This window comes from Leptinotarsa decemlineata, unplaced genomic scaffold (genome assembly GCF_025532065.1).
Source record: "Leptinotarsa decemlineata unplaced genomic scaffold, Ldec_3_MD MMD2_tig00003700_RagTag_RagTag, whole genome shotgun sequence".
NCBI lineage: Eukaryota > Metazoa > Arthropoda > Insecta > Coleoptera > Chrysomelidae > Leptinotarsa > Leptinotarsa decemlineata.
Genome location: NW_027412592.1, coordinates 314,527 through 333,764, shown reverse-complemented (window position 1 = coordinate 333,764; position 19,238 = coordinate 314,527). Strand labels below are relative to the sequence as shown.

The 19,238-nt window shown below is 33.4% G+C and overlaps 1 protein-coding gene across 1 annotated transcript; it reads right to left on the bottom strand.

The window, feature by feature from the left end:
* Positions 1 to 6,278: 6,278 nt before the first annotated feature.
* LOC141483518 (cathepsin B-like) lies at positions 6,279 to 17,716 on the bottom strand. Its single transcript, XM_074178196.1, has 3 exons — positions 17,576 to 17,716; positions 15,880 to 16,230; positions 6,279 to 6,510 (listed from the first exon to the last, which is right to left on the bottom strand). Exons 2-3 carry the CDS (start codon positions 16,228 to 16,230, stop codon positions 6,301 to 6,303), a joined length of 561 nt encoding a protein of 186 aa, XP_074034297.1. The 5' UTR covers positions 17,576 to 17,716; the 3' UTR covers positions 6,279 to 6,300.
* Positions 17,717 to 19,238: the final 1,522 nt, after the last annotated feature.

Below are 19,238 nucleotides of genomic sequence, written 5' to 3'. Positions count from 1 at the left end.
TATATATATAAAATATATAATAATATTATATATATATATATATATATATATATATATATATATATATATATAAAATCTAGAAAGGTTAATGCAGTCAAGCTGCTGGAAAATAATTCCATGAAAATCAAAAAATAAATAGATAAGTACTCTTGATCATTCCCATATTGATTTCAATTTAAGAGCCACCGGTATACAGCTGTTTCAGCCTATTGGGCATCGTCAGTACCGGGCAGGCGGTCCTCGATTGAAGACAAAATGAGAAAAAACCAAGAAAGTACTTGATAAAAATAGCTGCGTAAACGCAAGCGAAACATAAGTGGAACCACCTATTGGTGTGACACCCAAGTCAACTTGCCAAGTTTTTATGTCAGGTTGGTGGTTTGACCAATCAACCGACAACTGCTGGTAGCAGAAATTTGGGAAGCTAAACCTGAAATGCCATCGGAGAACGAATCCACATGTTTCTAGAAATGATATGAAATCAGAAAGGTTAATGCAGTCAAGCTTGCTGGAAATAATTCCATGAAAATCAAAAAATAAATAGATAAGTACTCTTTGATCATTCCCATATTGATTTCAATTTAAGAGCCACCGGTATAAACAGCTGTTTCAGCCTATTGGGCATCGTCAGTACCGGCAGCGTCCTCGATTGAAGACAAAATGAGAAAAAACCAAGAAAGTACTTGATAAAAATAGCTGCGTAATATATATATATATATATATATATATATATATATATATATATATATATATATATATATATATAAAAATCATTGCTATATTGGGGATATTTTGCGAATCATTCATGATACATTTTTTTTATTGTATATATGTAAAATGTTTATTTGAAGATATTATAAGTCTCAACAATATTTTTTCTTTTCTTGATACTCCATCTATTTTTAATCATAATTGATTTATTAGTTAATTAATTATATATATAGTCTAAATTTTCACGTATGAGCTCAAACCAATTGGCGCCGTTTCCTCAACTAGAAATAATTTCAACTTCTAATTTTTTATTTGTTAACTCACGAACCATTTGCTCTCTAAAAAATACTGAGAAACCGTAGGCACAAAGAATAACCAAAAAAAAGGGTACAACTTGATCAAGAATGAAGCGATTTACATGATCCAATGACATTCTAGATCAGAAAATAAAAATTGGAATAAAAATGATGTTAGTTTTAAATATTGACAAGTGAAGTATTGTTGGATTAAGAATGTCATTTTCGACCAAAATAAGTAAAAATATATAGGATGTCCCATTTAAAAATCGAAAGTTGGGGTCATTCGGTCAAACTGAAAGTACGGCAAAGTGAGTAAACATGTCAAAAAATGTGAATCAAACTATAATACAAAACCCACAAATTTCGTTTTTCTATACTCCAATAATAAAAAAGTTATACGGGTGAGCCACCTTAGAGAATCAACTGGTATAACTATGAATCCCACGAAAACAACGCATTACACAAATTCTCAACCATGCAAAAGAATTATCAAAAAACTGGTTCAATTGTAATTATTTATTCCTTAATGAATCAAAAAACAGAGTATTTTTATGAGCACCATCTGAGGACCACTTCGAGCTTTTAGGATAACAAACTAATTTTGCTCCTCATATTAAGGATCTATCTAATCGCCTTGCGATAGCTACTCACGCTCTCGGAAACAGAAGCTGAATGTAGATACCGACCGTCCAATACTGGCATATTTTGCTATGTTCCATAGCATAATGACGTATGCCTTGATAACCTCGGGAAACACATGTCCTCACTGTAAACCACTGTTTCAGGAAATTAAGCATCTCGCCATTACCATGTTGCTACTTTATGGAGTGCCTCTTTATATGTAAAAAACATCCACCATCACTTTGGAATAGCCATTCCGTTGAAGATCAACGGAGATCATACACATGAAGGAACACTGGTTCAAGAGGAAATTCAAAGAAGCCGCATACATGTTGTCCAACAATGTATTCATAGCCAAGCTAGCGTAGAGATACGCACAAATGAACTTCAACGAAATGGCTACTCCAAAGTGATGGTGAACAGACTTTGGCTAAAAGACAGCAGGAGCTTCGCAAGGAAGAGAAACCGTCACAACCAGTGCTTGCACTTCCCTACATCGGAGTATTATCGGAAAGGATAAAAAGAACTGGGTCCAGGTACAACATCAGAACCTGTGTCAGATCCGGAAACCCTATCCATAGCAGCCTCACGAAAATCAGGCCACCAAACGCGGACTGCGATTCCAAGAGTTGCATTTACCGGATACCCTGCGAGTGCGGAAAATCCTATATCGGTGAAAGCAGAGGCCATTGAAAGTTCGCATTTCCGAGCACAAGAAACACACACAGCAAGAAGAAACCAGCAAATCGGGAATAGCAGTGCAAAAATGGCCAACTCCCGCCAAAACGGTCATCTCCCACCAAACCAGTGAAGTGCAAAGAGGAAAGCGGAGATGAGCTAAAGTACTCGAATGACCCATAAACAGTCATCTCTCGGAGGAATTATTCCAGTCATCACCCGAATCGATTGTGGATACTAACAATCGAAACGTCGTGAAGTAACTTTGTTTGGAATCGCTTTTTTTATTTTTTGTTCAAAGTTTTTCTACTTTTACTTGTATTTTATTTTACTGGGTTTTTTTTGCTTGATATAATTGTTATTTTTCACTTTTCTTTTTATTGGTTCTTCAAGGGATTTCAAATCATTTTATATAATATTAGACAACGGAAATCCGAACTAATGAAATTTAAGATCCGTAACAGCACTGTTTTTACTCCGTAAATGATTATTGGGATTATGTAGTTACATGTGCAAGTGAGTAGGTAATCCTCTTCCTCATAGGATTACTATCCTGTTCTTTGGTTTCAACATGTTCATACTTCTTGTTTTTAATATGTACCTTCTTACTTGTATGTTCATCATATGAAGCATATTTTACACTATTTATTATATTTTACTAATATTATGTGATCCACATCACTATTTAGACGAATGTAATACATGTCTCATTGTTTTTACATTAAATAAATATTTCTATTTCATAAAAATAACACGTTTTTCTAATTAATTCGGGTTACTTCGTGAAGATCCACAGTAATTTAATGAAATACACCCTAAGATTTGATCTTCACAAACTTTATTTTCAAAAAATTATATCACGACATGTTCGCTATCACGGTAGCTTTTTCATAGTGAATGCTATTTCACTAATTTCATAAAATACACGTAAAGGACGAAATTATTATATTATTTTCCATGTTTCTTCATGTATAAACATGGATTTGAATTACTTTTCTGGAAATTAAGTTTCATGGAATCGAATGCATAATGCATTAGTAATATCAAACTTGGCGAAGTATCTTTTCCTACTAGCAGCAATACTGAGAACAGCTCCCCTGCTACTACCTTTTGTTCATACAGAGCTGAAGGTTCCATCGTAGTTTTCATCCTTTATTCGGTTCCTTTTTATAATCCCTTTACATAGAATCGCTTTCCTACTAGTAGCAGTTTTTTCATAATCCAAGTTCGATTTTCATTCAGATATTCAATTTCCTTTTCTATTGCTCGAATCCAATGATCTTTCTTAGGGCAAAGAGTGAGTGACCCTCGAGGCATAACAGAATTCAACATAAATGAATGAATGAAAGAGAGAAAAGTTAAATCGTTTTTGTTTATAATAAGGTATTTCAAATTCATCATTTCAAAGTGAAAATTGCAGATACATTGTCAGACAAGAAACAACATAATTTTTTTTTTCCATTTTCCTGACGTTATATTTTATATATATTTGTAATATATATTCTGAAAGTGAAAAAACTTGAAATGAAATGAATTTTCACTGATATGAGAAACAAAACAAAAAAACTTTTACTTCGACATTTTTAAAAAACGAGGTTTTAAATGTGCATCATTTGCAAAAGCATCACTGACAAATCAGAATTGCCATTCCAAGCATAGTAAAATTTAAATGTTTTTTTTTTGAACAGACAGATTGTCATTCTCCTCAAGAGACGATTTTCTAATAGGTTGAAGCAGACAAACGACACAGAACAAACCGTTTTGGAAATTCTGAAGGACAAAACGTCGAAAGTCTGTAATTTCAACTCAAACTGTTTGTTTCTCTGGATCCGTCCTGGCCCGTCGATATCACCGCCTTATTTGGTAATCACACAATGGCGAAGGTCACCGAAATCGACTTTTTCAAATCAGAGGCACCACTTTTTGAGTGCCTCTTCTGATTGTTTACTATTGTGTCGCTGATGACGTATATGACTACGACTAAAAAAAGCGGCCATCCTTTTGACGTGTGTCACGTTGATTATCATCTCCATAAGATGGATTCACTGGTGTGTTCTAATATGGAACTAAGACACTAAAAAGGCTTTTTGAATAGAAAATCAACAAAGTTAAAAAAACTATTCCAATGAGATAAAGTTATATATGATCCGACACAAAACAATAAATTCCTATTGTGAATTCAAGATGATTATATTGGCTATAATGACATTGATGAAAATGACAACAGAAGACTGACAGATATGGATTAAAAACAAAAATGACAATGACAACAGGAGACTGACAGATATGGATTAAAAACTGAGTGTTGATCAAACTATTGGATTGGCATTTTTACTATTTGTAACCAGTTAATATGGGTGTGATGAGTGAAAAATGATCAGATCTTACCTGTGAAGATACATATATCTTTAGAATGAATTATTCGAATATTCAAAGAGCGAGGATTTTATACAAAACAATACTCAAACTTCACAGAGGTCTCCCAGAGGAACTACAAATAATAGGGACAAATTATACCAGGGATGAATTCAAGAGGCACAAGGTTTGCAGTGAAAAAGAAGCTGAAGTATTTATTATCGAATGGACAGTGAGTTCTATCTTGAAACATGTACCATATGTGGAACATGTAGTTTTTTAATTTCAGAATTATGCACTCATCCTGGCAGAGCAGCTGGGGCTTAGAGGTCCCCAGAGAGGTTGTAGTGGACCTAGAGGTTCCCAGATTAGTGCCAAGAAATTAGGAGTTCCTTTATCAGAGAAAGAGTTGGATCAATTCAGAGATGAACAGGTTCATCAACTTCTTGAACTGATGCAAGAAGCAACAAAAGTGAAAATAAAATAATGAAATGCTATCCAATCAAAATTTTCACAAGAATTGTTATATTATCTTATCGTGAAGACTGACAAAATTTGTCAATAAACCATCCATCACAAGTTCAATAGGAAAACTCAGTTGCCTGGTTGAATTTTTAACACATTATATAGTTGTAATGCACAGTTTGGAACCGTTGGTGTAATAAATAAATTATTATAGTATTTATTTCAACACCAAATCATTATTTTTTAACACCTCGACACATGTTCAATCTTCCTCTTGAAGATGATCAATTGGTGATTGAAACACGTGCTCGGTGTTGGGATGAAACTCCAGTATAATACATTATATAGCATAACTTACTTTAATAAGTGAAATTACATAAGCTAATATTAGTCATATTAACCTTGTTTGATATTTTACATCATTTCATAAACAAAATGCTAACCTTCAGCAGAAATACCTACATGTTAATTTTCCAATTCTGTCTACTAATTTGTGCCATTAAACTGTCAATTGACTGATATCTTCTGATTTATTTATTTTTTTTCAAATTCAACACGTTTTAATGAATGAAAAATGAATAATTTTTATTTGATAAAAATGTGTTTTCTTAAAAATACATTGCCCTATGGCATCTTTATTCATAAAAATAAACAAAGTTGAATAAATTGAGAATCTGTTGAAGTGTAATAAAGAGTAAACTTGAAAGTTTACCCCAAAAAGTTACTGCATAATATAAACCATTGAAAAGTCCAATTAGTCAGTAATCTGTTGTACTTATCGATTTTGTCTACAAATTGAACAGAACAATTTATAAAAATTAAATTTCTATACTTAGTTTTTTAGTGGTATATTTTACTTTAACACTCTTGCCTCAATTGTGAATAGCTGTATTTTTTTTGACACGTCAAAATAATGAAATTTACAGTTATCATATGCGATAGTCTACATGAATACATACACTAGATGTTTTTATGAAAATTCGGTTAACGTTTATGTTTCTCTTAGTTTATTTTTCACATAGTGGTTATATGTAAAAAAAATAAAAAATATTGAGTCCTCCACAAAAAAAATCTTTTAAATAATATTAAGGTTCAGCTTTGATGAAGAAAATGTTTTTTAAGAAAAAGTCATTGCAATCAAGTTTTATTGAATTTTAACCTACATATTTGACTAACTTACTTGTTCTGATCCATAAGGTCCTCCAGATACCAGCCCTTTTCGTACCCAGTAGTTCCAGGCAGCTCCTGGAAATCCTCCGTTGCATCCCATTCCGCATGTCCAGCAGCAAGACACAAGATCATCGGCAGAAAAATGGAAATTGACAGAACCTTCAGAATGGATACACACTCTATCTGACATTGCTTCAACTGCTCCAAAGGCCTTGAAAATAATTGGAAGTAATGATTTTATTGAAAAAAATATAAAGTACGGTTTCATGAACTACGCCTTATGATTTGATCTCTATAAACTTTATTAAAAAACACTATATGTTTTGCTAATAGTAGCTTTTTCATACTAAATAACATATTAAAAGTTCATTCCTTACTCTAATATATATATATATATATATAATATATATATATATATTATATATATATATATATATACCCCTGTAATGAGACTACTCCTCAGGTACTTACTTGATCATAATTACCTAAAGCATCTACTCAACTTTTATATACCTAAGGTATATATTCAATTATGATTATCTAGAGCATATTATATTAATTCTTCATCAGTACTATCTATCTATTCAAATCCAGTTGGTTGTTCAGTAAAATGTTTGAATTTTTAGGTTTAATAATCTCCATTGCTTCCAAATGATGTAGCTTTAAACCTTTATTTTCTATGTGTAATATTTTATTAAAATTATCTATTGAAAGAGGAACATTGACTAATCTATGAATCATGCTATTATAAATCATAGTAAATCAAATCAATAAGTATTTTACTGAAGCTTGCTCTGACCTAAATAAACCAGATAGCCCAGATTATACAAAAATTAAAGAATGTGATGATGCTTTTTTCTTTGAACCTACCACTCCGCTTGAAATAATAGAATGTATTAAACAACTGAAAAATAAAAAATCTCTTGGTGAAGATCAGATTCCTATGTGTCTATTGAAAGAAACAGCAGAGATCATAGCCTTTGACTTATATTATAAATTTATGTTTCTCACAAGCAGTATTCCCAGAAGTATTGAAAGTGGCATCTATTAAAGCTATATTTAAAAAGGAAACAGAGATGAAGAAAGTAATTACAGACCCATATCATTATTGCCAAATCCCAGTAAAATTTTTAAAGAGCTCATGAACAAACGTTTACTCAAGTTTTTAGATGATAATTTGTTGTTAGCAAAAGAACAAAATGGATTCCGTAAAGGTAAATCAACCATACAAACAATATATCAAGACACTGAAAAACATCATTTGAACAAAGATGATTGTACTGTAACTTTGGGTATTGACCTGTCAAAAGCATTTGACAGTGTCAGCCATGAAATTTTATGCAAAAAACATGATAAATATGGAATCAAAGGCACATCTTTGGACTTAATCAAATCCTATTTGACAAACAAAACCCAACATTTGATTGAAAATGACATCTCGGGGATAATTAAATTAGAATCAATTGTGATTAGAAAAAAGGTGTGCCACAAGGATCCATCCTAGGCGCATTATTACATATACTGTACACAAATGAAATACCAAATGTAGTTAATAAACTTATTGTATTATAATATGCTGATGATATATCGGTCATCTTAAAAGAAAAGTACTCTCAGTTGGTCATGACAAAGACAACAAATGTGCTAGATGTACTAAAGAATTTCCTCACAGCAAATGACCTACTACTTAATATTGACAAAACCCAAATAATTCATTTCGTAAATAGATCCTTGCCAGAGTTGAATACCTTTGAATATAATAATCAAAATTCAAAATATAAACATGCAATCAGGTAACATTTTTGGGACGGTTGATAGATAGGAGACTGGACTGGAAAAATCCACATAGACTATTTATCAAAAAATATTTCAAAATATTGCTATGCATTGAGAATACTGTCGGAACATATCTCAACCGAACCTGCCCTCTCTGCATACCATGCTTATATTCAATCTAGGATTGAATATAAGCATAGTATGCAGAAAGGAATTATATTCTGGGGAAACTCCAATATGTAATCTACAAGATGAAAAAAAAAAACGATAACTGCAGAACTTTTATTAGGACCAAAATTTTAACTTTGATGAATCTAAACATATATGAAGCAGTAGTATTTGTAACAGAAAATAGATCAGAACTTTTCATTAACTGTAAAATATCACGTATACAACACCAGAACAATGAATAATCTTAGAAATGAAGAAATGCAACTATACATAAACGTTATAAAGCGTTATAAACATTTACAATAAATTTCCACTCACTCAAAAAAATCTTCCAATTTCAACAATGAAATATCGTTTGAAGAACTACCTTGTAGAAAAACCTTATTATAGCTTGCAGGAATTCTTAAATGATAGTATGCTAACTATATGAATGTTATTTATATATGCCTGATTTTATTTTTTTTTTGTCTTGAAACTACGTGTGACAATGTTGATTATGTATGTAAAGCTTTTATTTGTTATCTATTTGTTATTTATTACTAACATGTTCCACACTCCTCGAAGTTTATATGTGTACATTATATGTAACCGGAGCAAATAAAGATCTATCTATCTATGTAGGTTATCCATTGAATTTTCAGCAGACTTATTATTAGCTATTTACCTCAAGAATAAAATCTGTACATAAATTGAAAATAATTTTGCGATAGACAAATTGAAAGCAAATCTAAAATTTCCTGTTTTACTACTGGACTAATATAGGTTTGAATTATTACTTTGTGATTTTAGCTTTGGTCATTTCTGAATGGCAGATGATGTCATTATGAAAGACCGAGTGAACAACACCACAGGCCTGACTGGAAAATTGGTTGCATGTAATTTAAGGAGGAAATAGAGTTTTGGTAGATGTGGGTTCATGATAAGTTGTGATCATCACTTCTGATCATAACCAACTCTACTGATTTCAGTATTTATTTACCGACTCTGATAAATAGTTGTTGGATCTTATACAGTTTAGTGGTTGGTGATATAGCTTAGTAAACAGTTTTGTAACAATATAACAAAAAAGCCTGGTTAAATACATTCAAATGCATATATTTTGTTTACCAGTTGGTTTTGTAACAGGTGTGCAACGAAGCAGATACCATCATTGTATAACAATTGAAATTTATTTCTGCATTTGACAATTTGTCATTATCTTTGAGTATATTTCCGAATCAATTGAAAATCTTTCTAAGGAATGGGAATGTTCCCTTTGATTTAAATAAATAACAACGTCTATCATTTGTTATTAACTTATTTGCCATGTGATAACTTCAAAAGATTACCTAAAAGGTCTCTGGTCAATCACCGAGGCCAATACTGAGATAAGGAAAATGTGTATCATAGGAAAATTATTAAATCCTAAGATATCGAGTTGAAAAATCATCTGCAATGATATCTTGGCAATAATTAATGATTCAAAATAACAGAAAGCCACATAAATAAGCAAACATTTAATCAGGATTGAAGCTGATTGGAGGCAATGGTCAACTTTCCAAATTAGCAAAACAATTACCAATAAAAAGAAACAAACAGTATTGCTAATAATCTATATTCAATCAATAAAATTAGATGACTTAAAAATAACTTTGAAGTAACAATTTACAAAAAAAATGTTAATGAAGGTTACTCTTGAACCAGTCGGTCCCTAACACCATTTTGCAAAAAAATGTCTGTTTCAAACAAAGTACATACTTGCACTTGCCCATTTTCAAAAAGTTGTAAGTTAAAAGTGAATGCGATGCTATTTACAGCAATTTTGATTCATTATTGTCATTCGATTTGTAATTTCTCGCAGAGTGATATACGATTTGAGCCCAGTGTTAACAAAAGTCAAAAACAATTCAGTTAAACAAAAAAGATAGTGAACATATCCTAAAAAAAATCCTACCTCACGAAACTGTAGCACCAAAATTTATAGTTTCAATTGAGTGGTCGTTTCCACAAAAAAATTTATCCCATGAATATTAAGGAATGAAAAAATTAGAATTTGGTGGATAGTTGAATGAATAATAATGAGTTTGTGATGCACTGTCTGGAACCCATGGTGTAGTAATGTTTGATCTTCCCCTTGAAGATGATCACTTGGTGATCGAATCACGTTTCGAGGTGTTGAAATAACGGTTGAGTTGGCAAAAAAAATTATCGCAATTTTTCTCACAATTATGATTTTGTTGATTATCAATTTTTTTTTACAAGTTATAGGTTTACATAAAAACCTCGACAATATTTTCTTCTTGGAAATATTCTTCGAAAATTTCAGAAAAGATTTTTGCTGGAAAAATATGAAATATTCCATCACTTTATGAACAATTAAAGAAAAGATGAATAAGGCATTGAACCATTTTTTCAAATACAAAATGCTTCATCAATGAAACAATTTATTTTTTATTGAAAGCGAATTATTGTAACTATTTTTGAAAAAAAAAGTTGAAAGAAAACGGTATTGCACAAAAATTTATTTTTAAATTTGCAATTATTTCTAATTTTCCAATGTCAATTTGATAAACTATAATATTTGGAGACACCATACATTTCATTCTATGAAAGAGAGGACAATAATAATAAAAATAATAAATATCTTTATTTCTGAAGAATAATCGCAAAAACAGTAAGTAAGATAGATTATGTCACACAGTATGGCTGAGGTATTCAGCAATAGTATAGGGTTCTATATTCAGAAGATCTTCTGATGATGTAGTGCTGCAGGTTTTTTCTGGGTTTTCCTGCAGCTGAAAAAGCAAATGCGCCACTGGAATCAATCAAGTCGCCCTGGAGCGCCAATTGAATTTTGTTTCTGTTTTATAATTTCATAATTTGTATTACTTTCTTTTTTATATGTAAAAAAAATTAAATACCATTTTGAGTAAAGAGAACAAACCAAGTGGAATATTTGAACAAAATTGATTCAATGCTTTACTGGTTCTTCTAAAATTATCTTCATCTTTGATTGTACATAAATAAATGGAAAATTTAATTTTTCAAATTTTTCTAACGAGGATATTTTCTGAAGTTTTCAAAGAATAGCTCAAAGAAAGAAAAAAATTCCATCTTCAACTTTGAAAACAATCAAGGTTTGATGTAACCATTCTACTTGTAAAATAGTTGCAATTCACTGCCTCAGGGACAATTTCCCTTGTGTTCAGAGAGCTATGTACTTACAATTATCTCCGTGCTGCCAATGTACACCGATCCACAGCTACAAGGGATTTCGTAAACCCTTGGAAGAAAAGGATAGGTACTTGGCTCTCAGACAACAAAAAAAATAGTCGCCAGAACTTAGAGTTACTACACGAGGTTCCACCCATGAACTTACTTTGAAGATACAACAGAGTATGATAACTTGATTCGAAATACATAGCCATCAAATACTAGGAGTAAGAGAAAACTGTTTCGCACAAATTTAACAAATTGCAGGTGTTAATCGACAATTGATATCATGATGCAACACGCACCAAATATTTGTATTGAACTAAGTTTATAATATATCATAACTGTCAAATAGCATTTGAGAGCACAGTCAGCAGAGTTAACTTCGAATAAGTTTCAGTATATTGTGGAGTACGAGTTCTATAATAATATATGTTTATGAACTACTCAGCCCCGATCCATTCGTGAAGGTGGGCCAGCATTATAAACCAACGACCACTCCCCACACTGCATCTGCCCGGCTAAGATTTTTGCCTTAGTGCAGTAAGCCGGTATGATTTTGAGATTCGAGAGTAGAGAGAGCATCATTCCTCCAAGGACTTCAATAGGCAGAACAATCATCTTGACAGAGTGGTCTGGATATATTCTGCTGAGTTCGGAGAGAATATCTCGATATTTTATCCGTTTTTCCTCCTCTTTTCTGACGATATTCCCCTCGCCAGGAGCTGAAAACTCCATGACAATTATTGTCTTGCTGTGATGGTCGTGAAGGACTACATCAGGCTTATTAGCTTGTATGAGCCTGAGGGTGGGGAACAAATAGTTCCAATAAATTTGGCACTTCTCGTTCTCCACAACGGATTCAATATCCCCTGGAGCGTAGGGCAACACCGGTGTTTCGTCAATACCGTAAGACTACCGTAGGTGGTAATAAAGCACTCTTAGGGTCGCGTTATGTCGGTGGATATAGGTCGAGGGCGCATATGCTGAACATGCTGACAGCAAGTACAATAGGGTTTCGGACGCCTCGCGACAGGCACTGCACCTTGTGTCAGGAACCACAACACTCATCACGCGACTGCAGTAGACTAAGGTGTTGAAGACACCATCCTGGAAGGACATGATGAAACCCTCAGTTTCCGACTTCAGCCCACTCGACCAGAGGTAAGTGAAAGTCACGCGCTTTAATAAGCCAAGGTCTTCAATGTCATTGAAGAAGACCCCATGCATTGGCTTATCCTTGTGTTGCTGCAGAAGTGTGGTGATGTCTGCAGCTTTTATATAAGCCTTTTGCTGAACGGGTTTTGACTTGGTGACAGAGTTGTGATCACCTCGTTCAGTATCGAAAGCTAAACTTAGTTCATCAGCTACTCACGCAGCTGCCCTAAAGAGAAATGCTCCAACTTGCAGCAACTTTGTTCTCCGACAGTTCCGATAACCACATTTGTCGGAGTTTGTGCTGATATTTACCGCGGAGAGACTTCTTCACTGCTGTTAGCTTTTGTGATTGGCGTTGTTTCACCCCGAGGTAAGTATACGTTTCTCCGGCATCCAGATGGTGTAGAATAGTTCCATCTACAAGCTGCACATACTCTACGTAGTCCCCGCTTCGACCTCTTTTGAGATGGACTTTTGCACATTTGTCTATCCCGAATTTCATACCGATAGCATGCGTATACTCTTTCATCACCCTCGAGGATCGATGGAGATCCCTCTCTCCAGAAGTATAAAGTTTAAAATCATCCATATAAAACAAATGGGTGATCCTGTGCCTCCGGTTTCCGGTGGTGCCACAGTTATACCTTTGAGTATTCCTGAGCGTAACGGATAATAGCAATAGTAAGATGCAGGGAATCGCCCTGAAATACACCCCTTCTGAAAGTGACCCACCCTGTTTGGACTCTGGCTTGACAAGATGCTATGGTGAAGCGAGTCCGCCAGAGTGGTATCAGTTGTTCAGGTACCGCAAGGCATCTGAGCAAATGCACGCGATGTATGAAATGCCTTGCGGTAATTGATCCAAGCTATGGCTTGAGGTTACGCTTATACTGTATCGAGCCTTGTGTTAAACATCTATCGATGAGCAGGTTCTCCTTACATCCAGAGACTCCTCTCTTTGACCCTCTCTGTTCATATTTCCGTACGAACACTCGTGCTAGTAAATCACGAATTTAAGCATGTTGTCGGTCTGTTTTTCTTAGAAATCGATAAATCTCCGCTTTTGGGGATGAGAATGCTCCGTCCCTCGACAAATCAATCGGAAATTGTCTGCTCACCGTCCAGCCATGAGTCGAAAACTCTGGGCAGATGGCGGTGGTCCTTGGTAGTTTTTTCCACCAATAAGTGTCCATCCCATCTGGGCCTGGAGCAGCATTGGAATCCACAAGGGCTCTTCGAACGTCATCCAGGTTATCGGGTTGCGCAGTTCATTGAGCTCAGGCTGTCGAAGCTCTCTGCTGAAAGCTTCGAACTGCGCTAGGGCTGGAGTGTCTGAGTTGAGTGGCTGCGGGTGTTCATAGATGTCCTTCCAGAAGGATTCCACCTGATCAGCTATCGGCAAATTGTCTACAACACATGGAGGCTTATGAAATAAGCGAGATTTCTCGCGAAAAGTAAGATTTTCCCCAATACTTCTCGCGGTAAAGTAAGATTTTCCGCAATACTTCTCGCGGAAAGTAAGATTTTCCGCAATACTTCTCGCTAGCCTCACTAGTGACTTCTTAGCAGCCACTAACATTCGTATCCTATCAAGGCAGTGCTGTTTGGTGGTCAGCGGCACGCCTTAACTTAGGGTGTGATATTATTATCATTATCATCATTCTACATGATTTTCTGCATTCATTCATCTATAAGAAATCTGTTTACACATGGGTCAATGATTTCTATTTTATCAAATGAATAAGCCAAATAAGAACTTCAAGTCACGTGTTTGCTCTCCCTTCACTGATTATTTCATAAATATTTGTAAAGAGGTTACATATGTTTCAGCTAGTTGGTCTCTCATAACAACTTTACAAAGAAAAATCAAAGCAGAATTATTATTTGTTGTTGACTATAATACCAGCCAATATAATTTATTTCTTCATATTGTTTATACTGAACCAAGAAAAACAGCTACTCTACTATATCAAAAGACTTGCTCCTTCAAAATGTTTAAAATAAAAAAGTCTGGAATCTAAACATTGAAGAAAATAACTCTAAAACATTCAAAAAATATATCAGTTTTCAAATCATGGCTGAAAACTTACCTTATCCTGAGAAATTGCTTCACCATAGAAGAATGTTTAACAAATTAAAGAGGTAACTTCATTCTTTGTCGTTATTAGTATTTTCAGTTTTACAAACCTCAAGTGATATTTATTACTTTATTGATGATATGCTATTATTATTATTTGAATTTCCTTCTGTTGCATTCATTCTCTTTTCTTCATTATGATTTCCTACCACGTAGTAATGGCTACATCGATCAATTTATTAATTATGAGAATATATTTTATGATGGATAAGACCCACACATGATGAAACCAAAGAAAACGTTTTGATCTGGACTAATGAATATTAGATTTCCTGAATATACTGATATTTTTTCATATGTCATCTCATTAACTCTTAGATAAGTATTGACTTTTGAAGATTGTTGCTCATAAGGAAAGACAAATAAATAAACGAAAGAACTCATTATAAACCCAACCTACTTATACCCAATCCTCTAATCCAGATGATTCTATTGGAATATACAATGATCACTATAAAATTGTAAACTGTTTATTTAATTAACTGAAAGAACAATTTGTTCAGGCCAGTCTCGACTTACCTACAGTGTAGGTTAAAGGCCTGACACCTATCAGAAAACAACTATTCCCCTGGCTAATACCACGAAGGGCGTTGGATTATATCCAACAGGTATCAGTGCAGGAATCTTCACAGAAGTATTTCCTGCATATACTGTTGGCGATACAAAGATACAGACTGGCAAGTGTGCCCGTTCCCATAATTTAAAATCAATTCCAGCAGTTGTATCTCCATGAGCATGTGCAGAAAATACTTCTGTGAAGATTCCTGCACTGACACCTGTTGGATATAATCCAACGCCCTTCGTGATGTTAGCCAGGGGAATAGTTGTTTTCTGATAGGTGTCAGTCCATTAACCTACAGTGTGAGTCGAGACTGGCCTGAACAAATTGTTCTTTTAGTTAATTTTATTTACAGCCAGTCTTCAAAAGTATGCCCACTGAATATATGTGAATATTTATATAATGTTACTTTGAATTTTTCAATTTCAGTAAAATTGAACAGACATATTCTTTGATGAACCCACATTCATATTATAAATAAAACTACTGAAATAAGTGAATGAGGTTATAAATCTTTCAATCGATCTCTATACTGGACACATAATCTCATTCTAGAGAAAAAGCCCCAAATATGAAAGGATACTCACCCAACAAGATCCACATGAACCCTGATCTCTAATTTCCTGAATGGTTGGACAGTGAGACCATTCTTGTCTGGAATCGAACTCTGTGGGAATCTCCACACCTTCTAAATTATGCTTCATAATAGGTGGAAGAAAATTTTTGTGATTGGGAAGTACTCCCATAAGCCCCTTGATGTGGGACATTGAAATGTTTTCTTCAAAGTTGCGACCGGCTGTCCATGTAGATTGTGCCCTATTTATTGATTCGATGAACTCATCAGAGAGAGGGTGGGGTTCTCTTTGAATGAACAAAACTGGTTGTGGAGGAATGGCAATGGTTGTTGAAAGAAAGGTGGTTAAGATTAATTTCCACATCTGGAATAATGTAAATAAATTTTATAGGATAATTCCAAATAGTGTTAGTGAACAAGAAGAAGTATTAGTTTATTTGAAGGTGATTGACAATGTTACATGATGAATTTTACTAGTTCAGACTTCCATTGTCTAATATATAAAATGATTTGAAATCCCTCGTCCTCGAAGACGATTGTAGATACTAACAATCGAAACGTCGTGAACTAACGTGGCTTGGAATCTCTCAACTTTTTATTTTTAGTTTCATTTTATTTCTTTATAATTTTTATACTTTATTTTTTGTTGTATTTCATTTCACTATTCTTTCATTTCTGGTTATTTTTGCTCAATATAATTGTTATTTTCAGCTATTCATTTTTAATTCTCCTTTTTTAGTTGTTTCAGGGATTTTAAATCATTTTATATATTAGATAATGGAAGTCCGAACTAGTGAAATTCAAGAAGTATTAGTATTTATAATGTTTCTCATGGTACTCACAAATAATTTTTATTTCTCTGTAGCTTCCTGATGTTTCAAATCCGTAATAATACTATTTTAAAAACAGGAACCAGTAAAATTGCTTGAGTGTTAATGAACATTTATTAGTTTCATTATGCTTGAGAGAAATAGTAAATGGTATAAAAAAATGTCTTTATCGGTATTAATAGTAACAATTTACTACAAATACAGCTTTTAATGTTAGTTGTGATGACTTTCATCATTTCTCAAATTGAGTCGAGTTTCACTTCTATAAAAAAATAAGTTTCATGTGAATAACTTATAATTTTTCCATTACTTTGTACTGAAAATATTCATGTAAAAATATAGCCTCCATAGGTACTGCGGACTCAATAATTTGTATCTAATGAACCTCTTATTATCACTGAAAATAACATTACCAAATTTCACGAAAATCCTATAAGGAATATTAACAATACAAAAAAGTTTTAATCCTGTATCTTGCAAACAATGCATTTGCAAATCTATGTTTAAATGAATTTTTTTTTTTTAAAATTAGCTTCTGTTCAGGAAATACCTTCTACAGGATTATTTGGAAATTAGTATGAAGTTGGCTGCCAATGTTAGATAGATAATGTTACTTGGTCAGGTGAATATTTTTTTATAGTTCATCATCAGGATAGTTATCAAGCCCACTTTAGTCCAGAAATGGAATTAGTGAGCTATAGATGAATCATTTAAAAACGTTTTAGTTTTCAAGGTCATGCCATAATGTTATCTGCAAATTTAATGTTTATGGTTATTTTTATTTAATAATGAGAAGTAGGCAGTTATTTTTTCAATCAGTAAATTTTTCCTGGACTGAAAATTCTAATCGGAAATGTTAAAGTGGAAAAACTCCCTCACCTTTATCAGGACACTAATATAGAACGCACCAAATGAAAAAAAAATACTCTATTAGAAATTTATAACGATCACACCAACTGATCCAATAATCACCACAAAAACAAACTTCTCTTTTGATACTCACTCCTTTTATTTATAAACAAAAACTTGTAACGAAACACGGTTGCCATATCAAATCATGAATCATCTTTTCAAGAGTTATCTTTATGTTACTTCCACTGAATTGGGGTTATTTTAAATTCTTTCAGAATAATGGGATTTTTTACTTTTGAATAATATTGAAAACTGTTTGATTTTGTCTGAAATCGATATTTTTATTTTTAACAAAGCCATGTTGATTTCAACTTTGTATAATTTTCTGACAACTGACAACACCGATTACCTGAGCTAGTTGGTGTTGGTAGATTTTGGTTTTTTCAATAGGTATTGCCGTTGTTTGTCTTGTGGTTGTTTGAAGATTCTATTTCTCATTGAAGAACGGTTTGTCATTGCTTGAATTCTATTTGAACAGAAAGATTTTTTTCTAGTTAGATCAGAATATTTAAAAATGTTTTAGTTACTGTATAAGAGATGGTAGCACTGAAAGTTAGAGCTTAGAGCACTGTATCTGTCTTAGTAGGATAATGTATATTTGTATACAGAGTCTACATACAAAGCGTGTATTTACTATTTGACACAAAGTCACATGGTCATCTAGTCAAAAAACAGATTATCTATTGATAGTGGCCGTACAGATTCGCCCCCTAGAGACTAAATTCAAATTACAAAGTTGAAGCAGGCCGGGACTCCAATAATTTAATGAGAATTGTATTAAAGTGAAAATATGGAAATCCACACACTAGTTTTGAACCATCATTTAGTAAGTTTTTAAAATTGCTGATTGCTAGCAAATGTTCTTTATAATATGTCTATTATAGGGGTATAATTATTTTGCAGGTCTACAGGTCAGCAAATTGTTCTCAGTATACATTGCTGTTGTAATCTTGTAAGTGACAGAAATTCTTGCAGGTCGAGTCTATCAGATATGAATCTCGACCATTTTAATCAGTTTCGACAGAAACATTTTCCAACCCCCACCCAAAAGTTTCACAATTCAAAATTAAAAATACATTTTGCAGGTCGGCGGAAATTCTTGAAGGTCGGGTCCCCCAGGCATGAATCTCGGACCAGGTTGATCATTTTCGAGAAAAAAAATTCCAACCCTTACCTTTTGAGTCTGGAAAAATTCCACATTCCTCATTTCATTGAAAATAATCATGCAGGTCGGCAGAAATTCTTGCAGGTCCAGTCTGCCAGACATAAATCTCGACCAGGTCAATCATTTTCGACAGAAAACATTTTTCGAACCCCCACCCAAAAATTTCACATTTCTGAAAAAATTGGAAATAAATTCTGCAGGTCGGCGGAAATTCTTGCAGGTCGGGACTCCCAAACATGGATCTCGACCAGGTTGATCATTTTCAACAAAAAAATTCCAACATCCACCCTTTGAGTACGGAAAAAAATCACATTACTCATTAAATTGAAAATAAACCTTGCAGATCGCCAGAAATTTTTCCATACTCAAAGGGTGGGGATTGGATTTTTTTGTCGAAAATGGTCAGCCTGGTCGATATTCAAGATTTATTTTCAATTTAATGAGGAATGTGGATTTTTCCATACT